The following is a 19,069-nucleotide window of genomic DNA, read 5'->3' on the forward strand; positions in this document are numbered from 1 at the left end:
CATATGGCATTATTGGTGTGTCACCATACCGAATCAGGCTTGCCTCATTGAACATAAATCTCCCAACAATGCAAGTGTATTACAATCGACCTTTGCCAGCGAATACACCCACCTGTCCAATCACATGGTGTAGGTAAGGGAGTCAACACGTAGACTAACCTACAGCTTTTCTCATAATTCCTTCTAAGCTTTTATTTTTGTTGCTCACGTAAGGTCCGAAAGCGGCTGTCTATCATGCCAGACTCAAAAATGGTTTCCTCTAGTTTTTTGTTTTAGCTGTTCTCAAGACGTAATGACAATTGAACAATGTGCATCTTTTATTAGCAAGCAATATACTACTTTGTGAATACGTTTTTTTTGGTTTTTATTTTTGGTCTTTGTCAAGTAAAATATTCACACACATTGTCTGAAAATGCAGTTAACAGAACATTAAGAAAATTGAGTCACGTTTCGAAGTCGATGCAGCGTATTGTTGGTACATGGCCCATTAGGTAAAGTGGACTGAGAAATGAAGAGCTACTTTGTTAGGGAGACTGTGGGACAAACCTAGTTCTGCATCACATTATTGTTAGGTTCCTCCAACAATGGTTAAACTTTGCAGGAGCACAGAAGTTTCTCAGGTATCACAGGAGGACTGGCTTATTAGGGGACATCTGGACAAGAAAGTCATTTTGTATAAGGTAGTCATTTGAAAGATGGTAAGCGTTGCAATCGTTACCAAGTCATGTTCCATCTACTTTAGTGTATCTGAAATCGGTCATAGGCCAGGCCTCCTCTAGAATGGTGAGAGAAGTGGGCAACCCAAACTACCCTTGAGGGCTCGGGCAAAGTAAGAGGGATGGGTAAATGTGCCTTCAAGGGATGTATTCAATTGAATAATTAGTTTATTTTAAGATAACATTTGGATGAAAGATATGCTTGCTAATTGATTTCTTTCAGCTCGTCAATTCTTTTAGGTAATTTCTTGTAAAGGGGTACCACTCCGTTCAAGAGCTCTTTAACGGAGTTGTACCCGTTTACAAAAAATTACCTAAAAGAATTGACGAGCTGAAAGAAATCAATTAGCAAGCATATCTTCCATCTTGCTCCTAAATGTTATCTTAAAATAAACTAATTATTCAATTGAATAAATCCCTTGAAGGCACATTTACCCATCTCTCCTCTACAATGTACACCACTTGCACGCTTACCTTGAGCTTGCTAAGTAGATGAATCTCACCGTATGCCTACATTTGCATGTGTTCACAAAGCTCATTAACCTGTGTACCCACTTCTACATTTCCTAGACCTTTTACCAAAGTGCAAGAAGTGAACGGCGTTCGTCGCAGGTCAATGCGGCTGCAGAGGGTTGATCCATCAGGGACACCGCTACCAGAACCAGCAGTGCAGTTTGATCCTCTGCCCGGCGATGAGAACGTAAGGCTGTGTGGATATTCAAAGGCTTGCACTGCATGAAGCTCATTTTATGTTCTTTATTCCAGCTGCATAAGTCATGGTGTAGTTTGGGCCTAAAAGCTAGTATCAATGTGTTGGTTTTTTTTGTCCACCACGTTCTTCAGTTTGAATATTTAAATTACTAACAGTTCTATTCTCAACCTCTACAGAGTGTCTTCAAAGGATGAGATCTTTTTATCAGCTGTTTGTGGTTTGGGTAACCCATCCCACAGCCACCCGCAACTTTTTTTTTCCTTGTATGACTTCCCGCTTGTGCTAATGTCTCCTCTAGGGGAAAGTTGGTAGTGTTTTGCAAACACACGTGATTTTTTTTCCTGACCAATCCCTTACTGATTTATTAGTGTAAGATATCTGTTTTTAAATACACAGGGCTTAACGTCTTCACTCCTATAGAATGTGACTAGATTAAACTTCTTAAAGCATAGGTCCTGCAGATTGGGGGCACTGGATATGGTACTTTAATTCGAAAGTGTTTTTTTGTTTTTTTAACCATGAGAATGCAGACTTGTTTCCTTACTTTGATGGAAGGTAGATTCCTACTTGTGTGATGATTGATGCATTCCCCCCCCCCCCTGAGGATTTATGTATTCAGTGCACTCTTGCTTGTGTCTAGAATGTAAAGAAGTTTGATTCAGAAAACTCCATTCGTATTTGGTCGGTTTGTTCGTATGTTTTTCTGTTTGATTTTATTTTCAATTTTTTTCTCTTCATTAGTTTTATTGAGTTTTGCAATATTTGAAGGCCCATCCGACCCATATACATACATAGGAGATTACTATATGAACTCCCATAAACAACTAATACACACGAGTTTTCACAGTCAATCCGACCCCCTCTCTTACCAGCCCGCACCAATAAGACATTTTCTGTTTTGTGTGTGGAAATGCACACAGGTGACAAGGCTGTCCTGTTAATTCCTCTGCTTGTTTCAGCAGCCAATGAAGCCTGTAGGACCTCTGGACATGGAACCTATTCATGAGGTGCAGGACGAGGCGGTGATGCTGGACTTTCTGAATACATGGAAAAAAGCGAGTCTGGTAGGTAAATCATACAAGGTTGCGAACTGTGCAGGGGGTCCTCTGTGGAGAAGCTTGTGTGGGATCGGACAATGGGCACAGCTTTGTTTTCTCGTCTGATATACTCATGGCACCTCTTGTGAATCGGTAGCATATTTTCTGCAAGGAATAGTTCAAAGCACTTCCCCATCGCTCCTCAATCCTCCCATTTATCTATTCTCAGTCAGGATGTTTGACACTACTTTAGTAACTCATTCTCTCCTCTTTTGTGTCAGTGCATGAGCTTTGTCCGTTGGCTAGTACTTGAGTTTAACGTGAGTGCAATTGGGTATCTATTATCTATTGCCTTTCACTCTCGCAGTTTTTTTCTCTCATTGTAAAACCCTTTCTGTATTGCCCAGGCACGTGGCTGTCCTGCAAGCTAGTCCAAAAACTGTATGCTTCATTTTTTTGTGTCTAGTCTGTCAAAATTCTCCCTATTGTTACTTTAAATACATCACAATGATGTGGGGGACCTTTTGGATATTTTGGTGGCATCCGATTTCCCCACCCCGAGCATACCACACGTTTCTTAAGATGGTTATTTGGATCTTAAGTGCGAGAATTGATGCTTAAACAACATTACTACCGACTTTTGTTAACATCTTCCCTCCTTTTTTTGACTGGAGATACTAACTCTACCCATGGTTACTCTTTTAGTAGAGCTGTGCAACTTCCTCTAAAGGCTGTACCCACCCTTTTACACCTCTCCATTCTTCCTAGAGCTACCAGTGCCCATAAACTGCCTGAAAGTTAAATTCATGTGCTTCTCTTTCTCAAATCTGTGACATAAATGGTTTGCAAATCTCCTTCAGTTGCAGAAAATTCGCATCCGCTGTGTGCAAGGCACATGTTTTCTGTGCACGGTACACTTTGAAATGTCTTGTACTAATTCAATAGTGAGAATAGTAGTTTGAGGCTCTGCACGCTATTATACGTTCGAGGCATGTGGGCTGCTAAATTCATATCTTAGCATTAGATCGCCGCCTAGTGTTGGGTCCGGATGATCGCACATTGTTGTCCTGGAATAGTCTTCGAAGTATCCTGAGATAGGTGGCTCCTCCCCTGGACTACAGTGCGCATGGGCATCGGCTCCATCCTCAGATTGTTTTTTTCCGCCATTGGGTTCGGATGCGGTCTCGACTTCTCTCTGTCGGAACCGAGTAAAACTTACTTTTTAAGACCAAAAGGTCTTATATTTTATAGCGTCGGTATTGTTTGCGCACGGTCTCGAGTTCTTCCAACTCTTGGAGTCGGATTCAGCGGAGTTTTTCACTCTTCGGACGTCGAGGCCTTCTCATCGCGACACGACCGCTACTTTCAAGCATGGAGCGGAGTCCGTTTAAGTACTGTCCGCTCTGTGGGTCTAAGTACCCACATATAGACCTGCACCCGGTCTGTAACAAATGCCTTTCACCGGACCATGACGACGGCAAGTGCAAGGCTTGCGCTCAGTTCCGGTCAAAGAAAACTCTTAAGCTCCGGCGCGCGGTGCGCCTGGAGGCCAGACAAGCGGCCCCGGATCCAGAAAACATCTTCGGCGACCAAGAAGAAGATGAACAGGGTCATCATCTCCAGATATCCCCACCCGAAACGGAGGTCGAGGCGGATCCGGCGGACGACGACGGAGTCGCGGGTCAAGGCCTTGAATACGTCGACGAGGTAGGGGACGTCGAAGAAATTTATGGGGCCGCGGAAGATAGCTCAGGGGACGAGCTATGCCCCGAAGGTTTCGAAGATCACGATCGGGTCACGGGATCGCCAGTCGGCCTTACCCAAGACCCCGTGCCGCAAGCCACGGCCCCGCCATCAGGCCCGGCCACGGACATACTTGCTGAGCAGGCCACATCGAAACCGAAACCGAAACCTACAGGGTCGACTACACCTAAAATGGCCGACCCTAAAACGAAACCGAAACTTATGGACTCGAGCGTCCCTAAAATGGCGGCCGGCACACAGAAAACTACTGCACCCGCCGCCGCATCGGCTCCGTCGACCTCCGGTCCGCAGAAGTCGAAGAAGCCGGTCGATTCCAAAGGGTCAAAATCGGCGCAAGAGGAGGGATCCTTTACAAAAGGTGGTCGGCACGGATCGACCGCGGCGACGCCGTCTAAGCACGCCAAGGCCAGCGGCACGGCTCCGGTTACGCCTGGGACTCCGTTGGTCGGTCGCGTAGTGGACGCGGAACCGACTAAGGCGCACGGATCGACAGCTGGCACATCTGCGCATCGATCCAAGGACTCTGGGTCGGCGACAACTGCATCGGCGTCCAAACCTAAGAAAGGCCACCATGACGTCGGATCCGAGGGGAAGGTCAAGACACCCTCGTCAGCGCCAAAAGACACTGTGAGTGAAGCGTCCCCCATCGCCGCTTCGCTACAGAGAATCAGGGACAAGGCCGCTGCTATGTCGGCTCCGTTGCCGTCGCCTCAGACGCCGAAGGACGCTCCGGCAAAGCCTAAGAGTAAGCTTTTCTTCCTTCTGCCGCCGAAAGAGGCTCCGAAGGCTTTTTCCACGAAATCGACGCCAAAGAAGTCGGATTCTTCTACGGCAGGTGCACCTTCAGGTCGAGACCTCGAATCAGAGGACGATTCGGAGCACTTCATCGACGCCAACACAGGCAAATTAACCCTCTACAAAAGGAGGATCACTTCGGAGCCTCTGGACTCCTATGTCATCCCACTAAAGAAGAAAAGGGTGCCTCTGGACGCTTCTAACCTGATAGAGCCTATCCAGCCTCCTCCTAGAAGAAGCCCTACTCCCTCACCAGACCAATCTGAAGGGGAGGGATATGATGAAGAGGACCAATACACCTTCCCCGTCAATGAACCAGATGCACATCCAGATGCATATGACATTGGTGACCAAGGCACCCAGAGTGTGGGGCAAGATCCACAACCATTCAGTGCACGTGCATCCCCAACAGAGGATTCTGCAGGTTTTCATGCACTAATTGAGAGGGCAGCTGCTAATCATGATGTGGACATGCATGCTGACCCGGTTGAAGAAGACTTTCTCTTTGACACGTTTTCAGTCTCTGAGAGGACTGTAAAGACACTGCCTATGCTCAAGGGAGTCCTCAAACATGCTGCGGACATCTTTAAGGAACCCACTAGGGCGAGAGTGGTCAATCCACGTATTGAAAAAAAGTACAAACCAGCACCTGCAGACCCTGCATACATTCGGGGACAGTTGCCGCTAGACTCCCTGGTGGTCGCCAATGCCCGCAAACGGGCCAACTCCCAAACAACGGGTGAAGCTCCTCCCCCGGATAAGGAGTCCAAGGTGCTAGAGGCAGGGGGCAAAAGAGTAGCTGCACAAGCTGCCAACTTTTGGCGTATTTCTAATACACAAGCACTCTTAGCACGTTACGATAGGGCGCATTATGACACCCTAGAACAGATTGTACAACACCTGCCTCCAAAGTTCCAAGAGGGCACAAAACTGCTTATAGAGGAAGGAAAATTGATCTCCAACGCAGCCATCAAGTGTGCACTTGACGCCGCAGACACAGCAGCTAGGGCGATCAACACTAGCGTCATGCTGAGACGACAAGCTTGGCTCCGCATATCTGGGTTTAAACCTGATATTCAGACAACCATCCTTAATCAGCCAGTCAATCCTGATCGACTGTTTGGTCCAGATGTTGACACCACCCTCGAAAAGATAAAAAAGGACACAGAAACTGCTAAGTCCATGGGGGCCCTACAGTCACAACAGTTTCGTGGCAACAATTTTCGTCGCTCAGGTGCACGTGGAGTCACCAGAGGACAAATGGGTCAACAATCTCAATTCTCAAAAGGTGGAGCACAATCCTCGTTCACAAAACAGAACAAGGGTGGTTACAGAAATAACAGCAACAGAGGTCGCGGCAGAGGAAACAACAGCTCCCGCTCCTCTACCCCAAGCAAACAGTGACTCTCTGTCACTGCCCCCCGACCACTTAACACCTGTCGGGGGGAGACTGCAGCAGTTCCTGCCCGTCTGGAGAAACATCACCACAGACAGGTGGATGCGTCAACTAGTCCAGTATGGTTATTGCCTAGAGTTGAAATCCACTCCACCCAACATCCCGCCAAGGCAAAGGCCTATGTCCGCAGAGCACTTGCACTTATTGCAGCAGGAGGTAGTGGTGATGCTGCAAAAAGGCGCAATCGAGCTCGTGCCAGTGGAGGAGGAAGGCACAGGGGTGTATTCCCTGTACTTCCTTATCCCAAAGAAGGACGGATCTCTCAGACCCATTCTGGATCTACGTCCCCTAAACCTGTATATACTGTCAGAACATTTCCATATGCTCACACCAACAGATTCTTCCCTTATTAAACCAGGGGGACTTCTTAGCAACCTTAGACCTCAAGGATGCTTATTTCCACATACCACTACACCCGTCCCACAGAAAATACCTCAGGTTCACTATCGAAGGCAAACATTATCAGTTCAAAGTCCTACCCTTCGGAGTCACCACAGCCCCAAGGGTGTTTACAAAGTGTCTGGCGACAGTAGCGGCGCACCTCAGGAGGCAGGGCATCCATGTCTACCCCTACCTGGACGACTGGCTCGTTCAAGCCAAGTCAGAACAACAGTGTGCCGCGGACATGTCGACTACCATTCACCTCCTTCACGATCTAGGTTTCTCGTTGAACTACCCAAAGTCGCACCTTCAACCGGCGCATGTCCGGCAGTTTCTAGGCGCGACAATCAATACCCTGACAGCCGTGGCTCAACCAAACCAAGTCAGGATAGACAGCATGCAGTCTCTGATCCAGAAGTTCAGATCACAACACTCACTTCCAGCGAGAGTGTTCATGCAGTTGATAGGCATGATGGCCTCCTGCATCTTCATAGTCCCTCACGCACGGCTACATATGCGCCCGCTCCAGGAGTGCTTAGCAAATCAGTGGACACAGGCTCAGGGACAATTAACAGACCTAGTGTTGGTTACCAGTCGGGCATACGACTCTCTGCATTGGTGGACTCCACACAACCTTTGCAAGGGCCGACTGTTCCAGGAGCCAGTGCCACAGATTACCCTGACAACGGACGCATCTCTCCAGGGATGGGGAGCTCATCTGCTCAATTACACTGTGCAGGGACTATGGACGACGCAGCAACAGAAGATGCACATCAACTATCTGGAACTGATGGCAATCTTCATGGCACTCAAGTCCTTCATTGTACATCTGTGCAACAAGGTAGTGTTGGTCCGGACGGACAACATGACCGCGATGTACTACATTCAAAAGCAGGGGGGCACCCACTCGCCACAGCTGTCTCATCTGGCTCAGGGCATGTGGCGGTGGGCCATTCAGAGGAACATCTTCCTCATGGCAGAACAGCTCCCGGGCAAGGACAATCTAATGGCGGATCTGCTCAGCAGACACAGCCATCAAATGCACGAGTGGGAGTTACACCCATCTGTACTCCACCCGTACTTCCAGCAGTGGGGTCATCCGGAGATAGACCTGTTTGCAACAAAAGAAAACGCAAAATGCCAACACTTTGCCGCCAGGTTCCCTCACCCACAGTCGCAGGGGAATGCGATATGGATGAACTGGTCAGGCAAATTTGCGTACGCTTTTCCGCCAGCCCCTCTGATACCGCTGGTGGCAAGAAAGCTAAGGCAGCACGCGATGACTCTCATCCTAGTTGCTCCAACGTGGGCGCGCCAAGCATGGTACACCACGTTCCTCGAACTCTCAGTGGTGCCGCATCAAAGACTGCGCCTCACGCCCAGACTTTTGACGCAGAACCATGGAGAAATTCAGCATCCAGATCCGCAACAGCTCAACCTGGCGATCTGGCTCCTGAAGTCCTAGAGTTCGGATACCTTAACTTACCTCCAGAATGCATGAACATCATCAAGGAGGCAAGGAAGCCAACTACCAGAGCATGCTATGCTGCAAAATGGAAGCGTTTTGTCATTTACTGTACGGCTAATGACATCACCCCGCTAGATGCATCTATCCCTAACATCATTTGTTATCTGCTACATCTGTACAAGTGCAATCTAGCGTACACTTCCATTCGGATACATCTATCCGCCATCGCAGCATATCTTCAGAATAGGCAGCACCTCTGTCTTCAGAGTGCCGGCCATCAAAGCTTTCCTTGAAGGTCTGAAACGAGTCATTCCCCCAAGAACACCGCCAGCTCCGGTGTGGAACCTCAATGTGGTCCTCACCAGACTGATGGGACCACCATTTGAACCACTGCACTCGTGTGAACTCCAGTTCCTAACGTGGAAAGTGGCTTTCCTAATTGCTATTACGTCACTGAGGCGTGTTAGTGAGCTGCAAGCGCGTACAATCCAAGAGCCATTCATTCAGATTCATCCAAATAGGGCAGTACTACGTACTAACCCCAAATTCCTTCCGAAGGTGGTGTCACAGTTTCATCTCAACCAAACTATTGACTTACCGGCATTCTTCCAAAACCCACAAACGGTGGCGGAAAGAATGCTCCATACGTTAGACGTACGGAGGGCGTTGATGTACTACATTGACAGAACACAACACTTTAGGAAAACAAAACAACTTTTTGTTGCCTTCTCACCACAACACAAAGGCAACCCTATTTCCAAAGCAGGAATAGCCAGGTGGATTGTTAAGTGCATCCAAATATGTTATCAAAAGGCCAAGCGCACTTTAACGATACCCCCAAGGGCGCACTCCACACGCAAATTGGGGGCATCCATGGCTTTCCTAGGAAACATTCCTTTAGAGGATATTTGCAGAGCAGCCACGTGGATTACACCACATACCTTTACAAAACACTACTGTGTTGATGTACATTCCAAGCAGCAAGCTGCTGTAGGACAGGCTGTTCTCAAGACACTTTTTCAAGTTTCTGCAGCTGGCACGGGCAACCGCCGCTGATGGAGGGACTGCTATGTATTCTATGCTAAGATATGAATTTAGCAGCCCACATGCCTCGAACTGAATATGCTACTTACCAGTATGCATCTGTTCTTGGCATGTAGGGCTGCTAACATTCATATCGCCCACCCTCCTCCCCGGTGCCTGTCGCAGCTGCAGATATACTATTGTATTCAATCATTAGCATGGACATCCTTTACACTTATCACTCCATCTTCTGCCACAATGGCGAAAAACAATCTGAGGATGGAGCCGATGCCCATGCGCACTGTAGTCCAGGGGAGGAGCCACCTATCTCAGGATACTTCGAAGACTCTTCCAGGACAACAATGTGCGATCATCCGGACCCAACACTAGGCGGCGATCTAATGCTAAGATATGAATGTTAGCAGCCCTACATGCCAAGAACAGATGCATACTGGTAAGTAGCATATTCATTATAATGCTTATATTGAATTTATTGTGATGCAAGTTGCATTCTGTGAGGATGGGGCCTACTACTTCTCGTGGTTACGTCTGAAAAAGGGTTACAGCGTGCTATTCACCTTACGTGAGAATTTCACTCTAAATAAAAGCTCCCCCTAGAGTTTTTGTGCTAGGTTTGTGGTCATTGTTTTTCTAAAGTTTTTCCCAATTCATCCACCCTGCCTTTGTGGCAAGTCGGTGCCAAACGTGTTCAGCGTTTTGCTGCTCAATCCATAAAAGAACAAACGCAAAAAAATAAAATAAGAGAAATTGTTTGAAGGGAGGAAATTCCCCATTTTTTTTTCAATTGCTTACCGTCCATTATGGTGTGTACCAATGTGATTTGGATGAATTGGGACATACATTAGTAAAATAATGACCAAACACTTAACTCTAAATATAAGATCCCCCAAGAGTATTTGTGCTACGTTTTCTCTTGTAAGGTGACTAGTATTCTGTAACCCTTTTTGACTAATGCAATAGTCACTGGAAATCGGTTTGTAAAGTTATTTCACTGCCATACGTACCTTGTTGCTAAGTGATCATGTGGGGTGTATATCTGCCTGCAGCAGCTTCCTGCTCCTTTCTGCTTGGTGCAGTTGTGTGAAATTGAATTGAAATTGAATTGAAAATTCCATTTGTATAGCGCATAACCACCCGAAGGCCTCGCAGCGCAGTGTTCTTCTTTCATAGCTGCTGCTTCCTTGATTCATTATTGTCTCAAACTCCCATAGCCCCCAGTGGCATCATTATCCAGTATGTGCTACCGCCACCTGCTACGGCCCTTGTTTAAATTACTTTTTAGGTTTCGACCTGGCGAAAAGCTGCGCAAGCAGCGGTTCGCGCAGGCGAAAACTTTTGTTAGAGTATTGTGGCTTGGGCACCGCCTCACTCTCCCATTGGCTACCTCCAAAAATGGAGGCTAGCCATTGGAAGTGAGATCTGCCTGTCATCGTTCGAGGCGATTCGTGGGCGTTTCGGCGAGGTTTTTCTCATCCTGCCTCTTTTCTGACGTCATGTGGCTGTGGGCGTTTTTTTTTTTGTTTGGTTTTTTTTTGTCCCGTGATGTTTTCGTCATTTTGGAAAAGCCTTTGGCTGAAGTGGTTGGCGAGTTTGAAGTTGTTGTTATTTCCAATGCCCCGTCTCATGTTGTCTTTTGTTTTAAGTTTTTTTTTTTTTTTTTCTGTTGTCTGTACATGCCCTTGTTGTTAATGTTTCTGTTTGCACAGTATGCTTCTAACATGTTGTTTGTTTTATTTTAGATTTCCTTTGGCTCGTGTTTGCCTGGTGGCTTCAGTTCCTGCTGTCCGTTCCCGCCCTCCTCCCCCCCCTACCCCCGCTGTCCGCTGTCCGTGTTTAATGCTTGTTTGGAGAGGTTTTCGGCTACAGAAGCACAAAGGGAACTCTTTGTGCCAAGTGAATTTGGAAAACGCTTCGTGATGGACTGTGTCCATTTTTGGAGAGCTAAATTAGCTGCTGCTGGGGCATTGTTTTTGTTGACGCAGTGTATAGGTTGTGAGGCCGTGCAGCTACCACCGCAGTGGGCGAGCAGAGGAAGGAAGAGTTCTGGCCTCCGTTTCCTGGCAGTGCCTCTTAGGTACTTCTGAGAAGGAGAAGGGTGCGCTCCCATCACGGCTTTCAGACATGCAGCTGTTACTCTTGTTTAGATTAAAGAACACAAGTGCCTCTGTTAATGCCAGACTGAACCGCGCAGGCGTTCTGATTTTCTGCTTCGGATAAAATGGCGGCTTTTTCGGTGTCGGAAATAGTCATCCCTTGGTAAATGCCGAAAACAAACAGGGTCAGCTGACACTTCTACTTCTGGGTCATAATCGCATGCCCATAAGAAAGATGGCGCCCTTGGTCAGAGCGATGGGGGTGGGATTATTGGAAGTCACTTCCTGTTACGGCCCTGCCAGAGTTAAAGATGACGGGCGTGGGGGGTGCTGGAAACGGTAGAGAAGCTGCAGGCAAGACTGACCGGTGACGGCGAGCCTAAGAAGGTAAACACCGGGGCGACACGAAGGAGAAACATAACCGGGGGAGGGAAGGAGAAGGATCGGCGCCGAGATCAAGGCGAGGACGGGGCAACCTGAGGAGCGGGTGGTTGACGAGCATAAGAAGGAAGGTATTAGGAGTGAAGAGAAGAGCAGTTAGGGTAGTATTGGGAGCAGTATGAGAAAGATTCGATGGAAGGTTGCAGCAGAGAGACTGTAGAAGAGTGCATAATAGTGAAGAGGGCAGCGAAAGGTCAGTGGGATCATTAGAGGGAGATCTCTGGGTTTTTTGTGGGAAGGGGTTTCCTGGGAAACCAATGAAAGAAGGTTAGGGACATGAATGGACTTAGTAAGGGCTAAGTATGCAGCATAGTTAAGGTAGAGAGAGATCGGTGGAGGCCGAGAGTAAGGGCAATGACGCTGGAAAGTGAAACGGAAATTAGGTCGTGCAGTGAGTTGATGTGGGGGCACTGCAGTGAGGGTTGCCTCTAGGATAAATGCTGGTGGCAGTGATGTGGATCTGTAGCGATGGGTACTGGGTCGGACGAGTAGTTGGGTGAACATGGCGGATCCCTGGGTTAGGCAGAATGATGATCCTCTGCACTCCGATTATCCCTGAGGTGATCAGGGCACTACTTTTGAAACATTCGTGTTTTTGCTACTAGAAATCGCTTCTGTGTTTTCTTTCTCTGCACGGTCAGTTAAATAAATCATATATCTACGTTTCTTGGAGCGCGCGGAGTGTTAAAAATGCGGAGCTTGGAAAGTTTTCATCCGATGACCTGCAACCATCTTATCACGCTGCTCGTGCCTTCCCACTCATTGATCATTCCATACATGTTCTTGGAGTATTTACCAGTATTTTTATGCTTCAACCGGGTGAGGGTGATCGATTTTACCGTATAGGCTACATTTCTCGCCAAATTAATAGGTGTTGGATGTTATAAGGAAATGTTGATGCAAAGTACTATATCACTTCAATAAATGCGTTGACCAGTTGGCTTGCTTATCTTCATGGTGTTTTCAGAGCAGGTATTCGGGTGGCTGTCTTTGGATCTCGCCCTCTCACTTGTTTTATGTTCAGTTGCCCACTGATGGATTGGTAGTGCCAGATCAATAATTGCCACAAGTTCTCTCAGTAAGATCACAAGCTGGATCCCCCTTCTGTGTTTACTTAGCCCTTTTGTGCAAGTGTGTACTGAAGCCTGTTGTTTTTAATCGTACTCCTCTGAAACTTTAAAATAGTAAATGAGATGAAACTCTTCATAATTGTAGCAGATCACTCTATCTATGAGGATAGTAGTGTGAAGCAACCATTGGAAGGTAACTCAAAAGCTTTTTGCATTCACAGGGGGTTATTTAGCCAGCAAACTGTATTTTTCTGTTATAGTATCTTGCAGCAAGGGACACCTTTCCTGATCGGTTGTGCCTTAGGTTGTGTCCCCCGGAGCCTGGTACGCCTCACGCTTCACTGGGCACCTGTCTGTAGCGTACGCTGGCTCTCCTGAGGCTGGTACGCCTCGTACTGCTGAGTTCAGTGTTCGCGTCGTACGCCGTCTCACGCGAGATGCGTGAGGTTTAGCAGGGCACCTACCGCGAAGCAGCACAAGGCGTACTAGAGCGCTACGAAGCGCATAGAGGGACTAAGGAGCACCAAACCGTCAGGGAAGTGGGCAGAAGGCCCAAAATATTGCCATAAAGAACTGTGGCACCCCTTTATAAAGAACTGACATTCTACGCTGTGCTTGCTTCCCTGCCCCCTGGCTGCGCTTGCTTCCCTGCCCCCTGGCTGCGCTTGCTTCCCTGTCCCCTGGCTGTGCTTGCTTCCCTGCCCCCTGGCTGTGCTTGCTTCCCTGCCCCCTGGCTGTGCTTGCTTCCCTGCCCCCTGGCTGTGCTTGCTTCCCTGCCCCCTGGCTGTGCTTGCTTCCCTGCCCCCTGGCTGTGCTTGCTTCCCTGCCCCCTGGCTGTGCTTGCTTCCCTGCCCCCTGGCTGTGCTTGCTTCCCCCCCCTGGCTGTGCTTGCTCCCCCGCCCCCTGGTTCCCCTTCCCCTGGCTGTGCTTGCTTCCCTGCCACCTGGCTGTGCTTGCTTCCCTGCCACCTGGCTGTGCTTGCTTCCCTGCCACCTGGCTGTGCTTGCTTCCCTGCCCCCTCGCTGTGCTTGCTTCCCTGCCCCCTCGCTGTGCTTGCTTCCCTGCCCCCTCGCTGTGCTTGCTTCCCTGACCCCTCACTGTGCTTGCTTCCCTGACCCCTCGCTGTGCTTGCTTCCCTGCCCCCTCGCTGCGCTTGCTTCCCTGACCCCTCGCTGCGCTTGCTTCCCTGACCCCTCGCTGCGCTTGCTTCCCTGACCCCTCGCTGTGCTTGCTTCCCTGCCCCCTCGCTGTGCTTGCTTCCCTGCCCCCTCGCTGTGCTTGCTCTCCTGAGTGTGTGTGTGTGTGGCTCTGGGTGTGTGTGTGTGTGTGTGTGTGTGGCTCTGGGTGTGTGTGTGTGTGTGGCTCTGGGTGTGTGTGTGTGTGGCTCTGAGTGTGTGTGTGTGGCTCTGGGTGTGTGTGTGTGTGTGTGTGGCTCTGGGTGTGTGTGTGTGTGTGGCTCTGGGTGTGTGGGTGTGTGTGTGTGTGTGGCTCTGGGTGTGTGTGTGTGGCTCTGGGTGTGTGTGTGGCTGGCTCTGGGTGTGTGTGTGGCTGGCTCTGGGTGTGTGTGGCTGGCTCTGGGTGTGTGGCTCTGGGTGTGTGTGTGTGGTAGTAATTGCTGTCTGCTGAGCTCGTCCGTAGGGTACAATAGGTCTCACATTTGCGAGAGATTAAGCTAATGGCAATGTAAATGACAATGCCATTTATTTGTTTTCAAAACCAACACATAAATACAAATTTTGTCATTTACAATGCCAATAGCTCAAACTTTTCCAAAGGCGAAACCATTGCATTGTAAATGCTTGTTTCATTATCTCCACTGCCTTGTACCCCCGTGCTCCCCCTCTGTGCAGTTGCCTCTCGCCTGGGGCTTCTCCCCTTGTGTAGTTGCCTTCCGTCTTATGCCCTCCCACCCCATGTGCTGCAGCCTAATGCATGGGCGTAACCTTCCTGTCCCCTTTCACCTAGTGCTGCTGCTTCTTACCATTCCCCCATCCCCTTGTGTGGCTGCCTCCCGCTTTGGTCCCCCCCCCCCTTGTCCATCTGTCTTCCGCCTTGGGCTCATGTCCACCTTCCACTTTTTTGCAGCTGCTTCCTGCCTTGGGCCCCTCTTTTACCAGACCAGCTTTTTTAGGACTGTTCCATCTGAGATTTTCCTCCTCTGCGGATGCCTCTGGTTTTCTTCTTGCTCTCGGAGCCCCTTCTTTTTAGTGGTTCTTCTCTCTCCCCTCCCACCATGGGGCCCCGGCCCCTATGTGTCTGCCTTTGGTCTGGCTTCACCACCTCTGTGAGGCTTTGTCTGCCCTTGAGGACGCATACCCTTTTGTACAGACGTTGCTTGCCCCAATCCTCTATCTTTTGGGCCTCCCCTTTCTCTTATCTTGGGCCCTTTTCTGTGCCGTGCCTCTGACTATGTCCCACCTCCCAATGCACCTTTTCTTTTGTTGTGTCTTGTGCATGTTGTGACAGTGACTTACCCTATTAAGTATAGCTACACAGAAAACAACAAAATATGGACGGGTTGATTGTTTGAATGTCTCAGTCATTGCTAATTACTCTGGGACGTAAGCCAGTCCATTTTCTTTTTTTAATTGACCACCATTCCTCTTCAGGCAGGACCCAGCCATATGAAAATCGGCCTTGCTCCTCCTTCACTGGGAGGAGCAGTCCAACCAAAACTGCCAGATTAGGCCCCTCTGAACAGGAAGACAAGCAAATCTGGTTACTGACTATTTGAGCCCTGTGGCACAGCATAGCTGCCATGGTTTTAGATTGCTATGTGTGACATTTTCATAATTTCGGTGTAATTATGAGTGACCTTTCAACAACTATGAGTGACACTTTCTCACGTGCAAAATCAAGCGATGAGGACGAAGTAAATATATAAATATCACTAGTTAGACCCATTTGAGCAACTAGCAATTCTAAGAAGCTCTATAAAGTGTTGTAAAGCTGCAAAAATGGAAGGGTGCTAACATATTTTAGCAGTCATCTTAAGCAGAACTTTAGCTTTGCTCCCAAATGTCACCATATTACGCGGTAAAATATCTCAGCTGCTATAATATAAATCAGTTATCTAGAGCCACTGTAGCTGACCTCACTGCCCAGCCTGCAGAGGCACAATTAATTTCAGTGTAACCGAGGACACAAGCACTGAGCTACAGGTTCATGCAGATGCACGCTCAGCTTTAAATTTAATATATTGAGAATGAGCCCCAAGTAAATATGTCCCACGGCCACCACGAGTCTCCGGCAGCCGGTCCTACTGTCATCTGAGCAGAGTGCTGCACAGAGGACCGTACAGAAGGGATTAATCATGTCACTAGTGCGAGTTGCAGTTGGACTTTTATTACGTGCTTGTCCTTTCAGTGCACCTAAACACAAGCGCAACTCAGAAAGCAGTAAGAGGGCCTTCTTTCAGCATAAGAACATGAAGCAGCAAGTACAGCAACTGACTTCACTTGCCTCTGCGTTTGTTCATCTCTCAAGGGCCCAGGCCACCGAGGCTCCGTGGCGTTGCATGCTTCAGATATCCGCGGTGGGAGGGACACGGGGCTGAGGGGATTAATTTCTGAAGGTTGGAGTGCTTAAACTTAAGCGCAACTCAGAGTGTATTCAGCGGAGCTTCTTTCAGGCTAGGGACATAAAGCAGCAAGTACAGCAACTGACTGCAGTCCCGTGTCTCGCTCTCCTTGAGAAATTAATCCCCTCCCACCGCTGATATCTGAAACCCGCAACGCCACGGAGCCTCCGTGGCCTGGGCTCATGAGAGATGAAAAACGCAGAGGAAGGCTATATTCTCAGCCTGTTCGTTTGGTCGACGCTTACCACCAGCCGGCTTTAAGTGGTTAACATCGTATCATGATGTGTTAGCTGAGCGCACTGACGCTCTAAAATTAAATATTTTAAAGTCCGATATTACAGACCGGAGTGTCAGTAAAGGAGAGCCAAGCTACGGCGAATACTCCGGCCGTCCGGTCGCAGGGACGCATTTGCATGATGAAAGCAGCAACAGTACGAGGAACGGTGGGCTGTGCCACTAGAAAATGTAAGCATAACTGCCACCCGCTAATTGCGCCATACCAATGGAAACAATGTTGCAGTCACCTGACACCATGTCACGTGACTGCAGGGCTGCGGAGCCGTGTACTGCTGACTAGCCTGTCGCACATACACTGAGCTGCCTGATGAGTGCTAATAGCAGCGCTCACATCTCCTGCTTAAGTTGTCAGAAACTTCAAGAGCCTCTGTAGATGCGTGACTTTGCATTTTCGTGCAGTGATGCGGATCACCACACGAAAATGCGTTAGACTAACGCTTGATGCGCGATGCTTGGCAGGGCTGGCATAGTGACCACTGGCACCATGTCCGGGTGTAACCTTGTAGTGTACTAATCCCAAACATTCAGCCTAGAATCTCAGCGACCTTCATATGTTCCTTTTAATTATCGATTTGGAGTGCATGGATGTTCTGTGAGAGGCAAGCAGACCTACAAGGAGTTAATATGCCATAAAATGAAAGGAAGATTTTGACTGTCAATTGCAACAAGTGTAGTCTTATACTTCCTAATGGGTTGTATGGCAGAACAATGAAGGGACATACTCTACATGCCTTTACCGTGCATTTTTTCAGATTGCTTATGCTTTTACAACGAAGTCCTTTACCACACATTGTTTATACATATATATGTTTGAGGCATGTGTGCTGTAGATACATATGCTTTGCATACCACTGCCATCTAGTGTTGGGTCAGGGTGTTTGTAAGTTGTTTTTGTTCTAAAAAGTCTTCCTAGTTACAAGGTAATGTGGCGCCTCCTTTTGGTGATAGTGCGCATGCGCGTCGACTCCATTGTTGGAGTTTTTTCCACCATCTGGTTCAGACGTGTATTGCTGCGCTCTGTTTCAAAACCGTTATTCGGGTTCCCCTCGGTGTGCAATACTCTTTACCCTTGACAGTATTGTTTCTTACGTGTTTCCCACCTCACCGCGTATCGTTTCAGTTGACGAAATCTATATTTTGGTCGAAAAGCTTTGTGGACACCGTTCAAATTCTGTCCTTAGTGCCACCCAAAGTATCTGCGCACTGACTCACACCAGGTGTGTAACTTGTGCTTGTCTCCGGAGCACAAAGAAGAAGACTGCAACGCTTGCAGATCGTTTTGGTCAGAGAAAACCTTTTGCGATTATTGCGCTCGACGTCGAGAGATGCAGCGTCAAAGCATTGAAGAGTCAGTCACTGATACACCAATATCTTCTTGACCGGAGGAGTAAGAGGCCTTTTCGGTCTTGGAGTCTGATTCGGAGCTCGAGATAGACCTTGATGCCGAAGAACTTCCACAGGGACCTGGTGAGGTGAGTTCAGAAGACCCCCTTGCCCTATCAACCCACTCGCAAAAAAAACAAAGGCTTTGGCACCACCTCTGCCTTCTGGCCAAGGTCGGCACCGAGATGACGTTTCCAACGCCCCGCCTTCCGGCTGGACACTGAAACATCCAGTCAAGCCTTCTGGCTCGGGACATAACCTTTACGGAACCGAATCCCTCTGGTTCCAAGTCGTAATCCGGCTCAGAGCCGAAATCGTCCAGGCTGGAAAATAGACCACCTTCGAACCCTACATCTTCGGCACCCAAAGGCCAGTCCATATCGGCACCGAAAACACCGGCACCCAAACCGAAAGATGTCCCCTTCAATCCAAATTTAGATATTGTTCCACCAAAAATGGATCCCAAACAGAATAGACTTTATATTAACCCAGAAATGGGTCATATCAATACCAAGCTGCCTCGTAAATGCAAGCTTTCTGATGAGGACAGTCATGGCGAAGTGGACCTGAGGTCAAGTATTGCAGCAGCGCCTCGCTGCTGGTTGCACGCGCTGTTTCAGCGCTACTCTCTTTTTTAAACTGCCCGTCTTGTATTTAATTTATTTTCTTTTATTTTTTCCCCTGGTTTTAGCCACAGGGTCTCTGGCCACTCACCTGCACTCTAATCCTTGTAATCCCACCGCTGCTTAGCGGGTCCGGTTCCGGGGAGGTTGTGGGCGGGGAGCTCCATCTTTGAGCAGGAGGGGAACTGTGGCCGCCATCTTTGAGCGTT

The 19,069-nt window shown here is 48.5% G+C and overlaps 1 protein-coding gene across 2 annotated transcripts in view; it reads left to right on the forward strand.

The window, feature by feature from the left end:
• Positions 1–19,069, forward strand: part of LOC144823974 (WD repeat-containing protein 76-like) — a 105,347-nt gene that overhangs the window by 27,077 nt on the left and 59,201 nt on the right. The window contains exons 5-6 of one of the 2 annotated variants that reach the window (XM_078682949.1): positions 1,287–1,416; positions 2,388–2,492. In XM_078682949.1, coding sequence (XP_078539075.1) covers positions 1,287–1,416; positions 2,388–2,492 — 235 coding nt within the window. The remainder of the gene's footprint in view (positions 1–1,286; positions 1,417–2,387; positions 2,493–19,069) is intronic. The other variant, XM_078682950.1, reaches the window with a different exon arrangement.

This window comes from Lissotriton helveticus, chromosome 3_1, assembly GCF_964261635.1.
Source record: "Lissotriton helveticus chromosome 3_1, aLisHel1.1, whole genome shotgun sequence".
Classification (NCBI taxonomy): Eukaryota; Metazoa; Chordata; class Amphibia; order Caudata; family Salamandridae; genus Lissotriton; species Lissotriton helveticus.